We start from the raw sequence: 7,115 nt of genomic DNA, 5'->3' as shown, positions 1-7,115 counted from the left end.
CTTTCCTCACAAGAAAACAAACAATGCACGGCATCACCCTTCGTGCTTTAACACTCTTCCTCACCCAATCAACAATCACAAACAAGGGCAAGGGGATAAATAAACAATAATGAAAATCCTGGCAAGGGAACACAACAAACAATTAAAACCCGGCAAGGGTACAACATCAATAATCACAACGTCCTGGCAAGAGAAAATATCAATAACTCTTTCTCTTTCTTGCACTTTCATCTCATAGTTCACATTATCACTCGAGCCAATGCTCCAAAGATTTACTTATCTCATATACCTTCACAATTTGTATTTCAACTCGAACCAACGCTCCACGAAGTTCAAAGATCACAATTTCTTTCACAAGATCTTTACAACATATAGAAGTCATCAATTAAACATGGAAGATATAACAAATCCCAACTATTCGCAAAATAAGGACTCACGGTCATGCTAGACACCAATGTATAAATACTCGTCACCATGCCTATACATCGTACCCGACAATTAGCAAGTAGCAAATAAGACTCAACTCCTATTCCCTCAAGCTAGGGTTAAACCAAACACTTACCTCGATGCTTTGAACTCAACTCAAGTCTCAACTATAGCTTTACCCCGTGATTCCACCTCCAATCCGCTCGAATCTAGTCACAAGTCACTTAATTACTTTAATAAACACTAAATGAATCAATTTGAATGCAAAAAAATAAATTTTCCAAAGTTTTTCCCAAAAATTCCAAAATCGCCCCCGGGCCCACGTGGTCAAAACCCGAGGTTCGAACCAAAACCCGGTTACCCATTCCCCCACGAACCCAAATATATGATTTGTTTTGAAATCGGACCTCAAATTGATGTCCAAATCCCCAATTTTTGTAAAAAACCTAGGTTCTACCCAAAACTCTCAATTTCACCCATGAAAATCATTGATTTTAAGTGAAAAACATGTTAAATGATGTTAATGATTGAAAGAATTGAGTAAAAATCGACTTACAAATGATTTGGAATGAAACTTGTTCTTGAAAAATCGCCTAAGGAGTTTGGATTTTGAAAGAATGGTGAAAAATGGTGAAAATTCGACTAAGTATGGAAAAATGCAGGCTGCAGATATGGGAATTGCGAACTAGGGTTCGCAATTGCGAACCCCGACCAATTATGGGAATTGCGAACAATAGTTCGCATTTGCGAACTCAGACCCAGCTGGAAGACTTCGCATTTGCGACAATTCCATCGCTTTTGCGAAATCTTCTATAAACTTTATTCTTGAATTCTAGCTTAGTTAATATTTTTCCACTTGTGTGATTTTTTTTTTTTATATTTGCTTAATTACTTTCACGCTGTTGTAGAATAGTTGATGGATCTATACTCTAGTCATCTTTCATGTTTTCTTAATTACTTTTTATATAGTAAAAATATTTAGAGAGTTTAGCTAAGTCCTACGCTTTTATTACGTTTTACTTCTAATAGTGACTTTTATATGAAATTTTTAAAAAATACGAAAATTAACCGAATCGTACCGATACCGAAGAGAAACCGACATGATTGGGACAATTTCAAAAAATCTAATTTTGGTTATACATTGTAGAATAACCGAAAAATTAGTATGATACAAAATTTATAAAATAACCGGCTAAACCGAACCATTGACACCGTATTCAAAATGAATCTAAGATATATAATTTTGGGATGCCACCTTCTGACGTTTAAATTTGAACGAATGAAGTTGCATTTTTTTTCATTTGTTCTTTTGTAATGACAAGACGATGTAAATGTGTCTAACTAGTGATGATTAATGAAGGATGTGGTTTACGCGCTTGACTAATAAATTGGCAACTACATGTTTTTATGAGATATTGATACAACTGTTATATATCCTGCGTAGAGTCATAACAATAGTTTGGGATTGAGACATTGTTGTATAATTGGTTGACATAGATAGATTTAGAAATCTGTTCTTGGTGTCTATATGTTGCTTAGCTTTCAGAAGCTAGCTATTTAGATGTTAGTTGTTGATACGAGTAATGATGCTCTATAATGTCAATGTTTTCATCAAATTTTTTTTTCTTATAATTAGATTTTTGTAAAAATTATGGACTCCCGGCCAACTTTCTTCCCTTCTCCTACATTCGCTAGCCATCCTCAGTGCCAAACTAATGAAATCTAATTCAAAATTCAGTCAACTCGCTAAAAAGAACGAGTAATACATTACTCTTTTGTCCCCAATATAAAGCTAAAAAAAAATTAACTAAACGAGGAAGAACGACAGTAAGAGTAGCTAGTAATTATTGGATCACCATTTTTGACAAATTAAAGTACTTGAAACAGACTGAAAGATAAAATAAACAACTGACATGTTTTCCATAGATAGTCAACATCACCCATTACACTCGACACTCGACACAAAAGGAAAAGAAAAGGACAACAGAAGCAATACTAAAACAACAAATAAAGGACTCAAAACATAAACCCTAAACCAAAGCCAAATGTCAACAAACATAAGACAACAATAACGAAACAGCAAAGCCTCCAACAATGACATGGGCCCTCAAAACCTAAAGCCTAAGCTCTAAGTCAAGCTCCTCAACCTCCTCTTCAACCTTCTTCTTTCCATTAGTCTTATCAGCAGCAATAATAGTAGTAATGGTACTCCCAGTGGATGAATGTTTTGATTCTTCACGCCTAGCAGCCACACCTTTAAAATAATTCAAGCGACTCTGAAATAAAGCCAGTTGATTTTCAAGGTGGGCGATAGGGTCCGGGCCCTGAACAAGCAAAGGAGTCGCAGGTGCAGGTGAAGCAGCAAGAGGCACTTGCACCATCGGCTGCGATCGAATAATTGACCGTGGCCTGCCACGAGGGCGGATGACAGGGGCCGGGGCTGGGGCCTGAACGAGCAAAGGAGTGGCGGGTGTAGGTGCAGCAGCAAGAGGTGCCTGCACCATCGGCTGCGGTAGAATAATTGACCGTGGCCTGCAACGAGGGCGGGCGACAGGGGCAGGGGCTGGGGCCTGAGCAAGCAAAGGAGCGGCAGGTGCAGGTGCAACAACAAGAGGTAGGGCTGAGGCCTGAGCAAGCAAAGGAGTGGCGGGTGCAGGTGCAGCAGCAAGAGGCACCTGCATCATCGGCTGCGCTTGAATAATTGACTGTGACCTACCACGATGGGGGACGACAGGGGCCGGTGCCGGGGCCGGTGCCTGAGCAAGCAAAGAAGTAGCGACTGCAGGTGCAGGTGCAACAGCAAGAGGCTCCTGCACCATCGGCTGCGGTTCAAAGAACGTTCGCGGCTTGCCCCGACCACCGTTGCGTACGGTGATAGACTTGTTGTTACGAGCAATGAAACGGTTAAGGTCGGGGAGATAATGAGGTGGCAAGAGAAACTTGTGGTGGTGACCTTTTACCCAAGTCCCTTGAACCTTATGAAGGTGTTGGTGTCCCGCTAAGGCCTGGCATGACGAGAAGAGTTTACGGCAATTATCGCAGCGGTAAACTACTATCGGCCCTTGGCTGGTTGTGTTGTTATTGGGCTCATGAGCCATTATGCTTATCAGTGGCTGTAATTTCTTGGGAGATAAAAAAGAAGTTTTTTTTAGAACAAGAAATTTTTTTCTTTGCTTTGATGATTTAGTGAGGAAGAAGTAAAGAAATGCAAACGAAATATATAGGGTGAGAATGCATGATAAGATGGTAACAATATTTGCATTCTCTGAAACATGGTAAGTAGTTAGATGTATTAATAAGGTTAAGGAATAATATTAGAATCGTTTTTCAAAAACAACTCATTTCTTACATGTTTTAGATTTTGTAAACCTGTTAGGCAATGATTTTTTTTTCTTTTGCTATTAGGCTCGTAAACTTAAGCAAAAAAGTATCTGAAAGAAAGAACAAAATTCAAAAACATGAAAATTTTAATGTTGATATCAGATTTCTGTGAAAATTTTAATATTGATATCAGATTTCTTACTTTCTTCACACACTTTTCATGTTTGACCATTATTCTTATTCTTTTTTCTGAGGGGAAGTTGACGTGTATCATATCTGTATATAGGTCAGCTAGTAACGGTCCTCTTTTTTTTTTTTTTTTTTTTTTTTCTTTTTTCGTTAAGGAAAATAGCATTTAACTTCATCTTCTTATATTTATCCCTTAGAGTATGAATTTAAATGGAACTATAGAACAACCAATGCCAGATAAGCACATCTTGGACATGGGGACAGAAATAACCTTAAAAGTTAAAATGATTGACTGGTTGTAAGTGTAAATTCTTAAGATTGCACAATCTCAACTTTGGAATTTGGATCTTTTTGTATGTGATTATTCGTCTAAAAATATGTTAGTATCTGTTTGTAAAGGAGTGTTCACAGTTAGTTAAATTTGATTTTCACCGGAAAAAAAATCAAATCGATCAACTAAATATATGAGTTTGTTATATACAGAAACCAAAAGGAATCAATTGAAAGTAACATAATGAATTGAATGAAAGTAAAAAAGTAGAGATTGTGAACGCACATTTTGGTTTACATGTAATGTTACTAACAATGAGAAATGATACAATTATTAATCTAGCTTGATGAAAATGAACTTGTGATGCGTTGACTTCATCCTTCAATCTGTCCAATATTAGTTGAAAAATTCATGAATTTGTACGGGTCAAAATCTGACCCTGATGACCGGAGGCGGTAAGAGTTTGACCCCGTCATGGCCGTGCCACGAGGCGTACACTACTAGAATCCCTGTAAAAAGCGACCAAAGATTAGCGACCAAATTTGGTCTGTCAAAAAAAGCGACCAAAGTTGGTCGCCAAACTGCCGAAAATAATAAAAAAAATATTTGAAATACTTTAGCGACCAAAGTTGGACGCTATTTGGTCGCAAATTTAGTCAAACTGTTGACTGGACTGGTCAGACTTGTTTGGTCAAAGATATACTGAGATTAGCGACCAATGTTGGTCGCTTAAGCGGGACCCACATAAATTTTTTTAATAATTTTATTATTATTTTATAAAACTTATAAAATATAAATATATATAATTTAAAACTTGCGACCAAAGTTGGTTGCTAAATGAAGGATAAGTTGATAGCGACCAACATTGGTCGCTAAAGCGGGACCCAGTTATTATATTTATTTAATAAATATATATTTATTTAAAATAAATTATAAAATATAAATAAATATAATTCAAAAGTTAGCGACCAAAGTTGGTCGCTTAACCAATAGAGACCAATGTTGGTCGCAAATGTGGGACTCAGTTCTAACATTTAATAATTTTTATTATTAATTTAAATATTATATAAAATATAAATAAATCTGATTAAAATTTAGTGACCAAACTTGGTCGCTAAACTTAAATTCAATGTACAGTTAGTGACCAACTTTGGTCCCTAAATTAAACTTCAATTTTACAGTTAGCGACCAAAGTTGGTACTCTATATGGTCAAAATTAAAAATCACTTTTATATTTACTATGTAAATAATATAGAGTAAATAATATAAATGTAAGTCGTTAATACTTTTGTAATACAAGGGATGAATAGTACTACGAAGTGGGCGTGTGTGTCTATATATATAATATATATATATATACTTACGCTATATTATGCACTAAGTATAAGTGTATTAGGTAATAGCGTATCGAATATAGATTCAGACAATGATTTGACTGACAAATATCACCAACATCCCATTAAGCTTGTACAGATCAGACTTGGAAGAAAGTTGAGAACAAAACTTCCTATAATCTTTGTCATCGTAGAGTCTTATGATCCCCGTTTTATGGGAACTGCCATGACCAACAGAAAACATTCCATCACCATCAACCTTGTCACTCCCAATTAAACTCCTTTTCCTCTTGGAAAATGAATTATAGAATTCCTCTATTACCTCTTCTTTTATCTACTTAGGAAATGTTTGTCACGACCCAATTCCCACTCGGTCGTGATGGAGCCTCTCGTGAAGACAAGGCCAGCTAACAGAACAATCAACACTGCTTTTGACGATTTCTTAGCATAACAGGTTTAAACCATAGATACTGATTAATTATAAGTACGGAAATAAACGTAACATAACGGGAAAAAAAACCATCCCAAACTCAGCCCGATAATCGGGGTGTCACAAGTCACGAGCTACTACAGAGTTGATGAAAATACTACAAGTCTGGAAACATAGTCTGAAGATGAATAAGATATGCAGAAGATAAGGAAGAAACGGGGCTGTGGACGTCGACAGCTACCACGTCTCTCCTAGTCCGCCTGGTCTGGAAGGAAATCACCGCTCAGGTACGAACTCAGCTGTGCCTGTCTCTGCACACATGGTGCAGGAAGTAATGTGAGTACTCTGACCCAGTGAGTAATAAAATTAAATAACGACTGAGAACATAAAATCCCACAAGGGCACAAATAATGCTATCTCAAGCAGCAACATCAGATAAACAGTAGAAGCCATTGAAATATAGGAAGAAAAATCTTTTTGAAAACAATCAATAAAACAAGTATGCTCAAGTATGGTCAGCCATTGTTACCTGACCGGTCAGCCATTGTCACCTGACCAAACGCGTATTACAGTGCCATTGTTACCACTGGTCAGTCATTGTTACCTGACTGGTCAGTCATTGTTACCTGACCAAACGCGTATAACAGTGTCATTGTTACCACTGTTCAATATTTAATCACTCTAGATGGGTACCCGCGCTCACTGTGGGTGTGCAGACTCCGGAGGGGCTCCTACAGCCCAAGCGCTATCAACAAGGCCTGAAAGCCTGAACAGTATCAATACGAGGCCTGAAAGCCTCCTCATCTCACTCATCATGCCCTCACATAAGGCCCTCGGCCTCAATCAGTCCAGAAATAGTCAACAGCCCCTCGGGCAACAGTAAAGCAATAATACTCACCTCAAACAATAGTTCAAATATCAGTTTAAAACTCCAAGTTTGAGTAAATATGGCTGAGTTCAAGAAACGGTGTAAATCACATGGACTGAGTTCAAATAATATTTCAAACAGTGAGGAAAACAGTGATGATAGTTCATAAAGAGTTCAAATAGTCGACAATAAGCCCCAAATATGGCAATAAGCCCAAATCATAGTGAAAACAACAAGTCATTGCTAATACGCGGTAAAATATCATCCGGACTGGAC

At 37.4% G+C, this 7,115-nt stretch overlaps 1 protein-coding gene across 1 annotated transcript; it reads right to left on the bottom strand.

Annotated features, from left to right (window-relative positions):
* LOC109219386 (predicted GPI-anchored protein 58) lies at positions 2,541–3,524 on the bottom strand. The gene has a single exon (XM_019383832.1). It carries the CDS (start codon positions 3,522–3,524, stop codon positions 2,541–2,543), a length of 984 nt encoding a protein of 327 aa, XP_019239377.1.

Source organism: Nicotiana attenuata, chromosome 2 (genome assembly GCF_001879085.1).
Source record: "Nicotiana attenuata strain UT chromosome 2, NIATTr2, whole genome shotgun sequence".
NCBI classification, from domain to species: Eukaryota; Viridiplantae; Streptophyta; class Magnoliopsida; order Solanales; family Solanaceae; genus Nicotiana; species Nicotiana attenuata.
Note: the sequence above shows the minus strand (reverse complement) of the source record. Positions and strands in the feature narration are given on the sequence as shown.

Coding starts and splice junctions, on each gene's coding strand:
- LOC109219386 (XM_019383832.1), bottom strand. CDS start 3,524: ATGGCTCATGAGCCCAATAACAACACAACCAGCCAAGGGCCGATAGTA.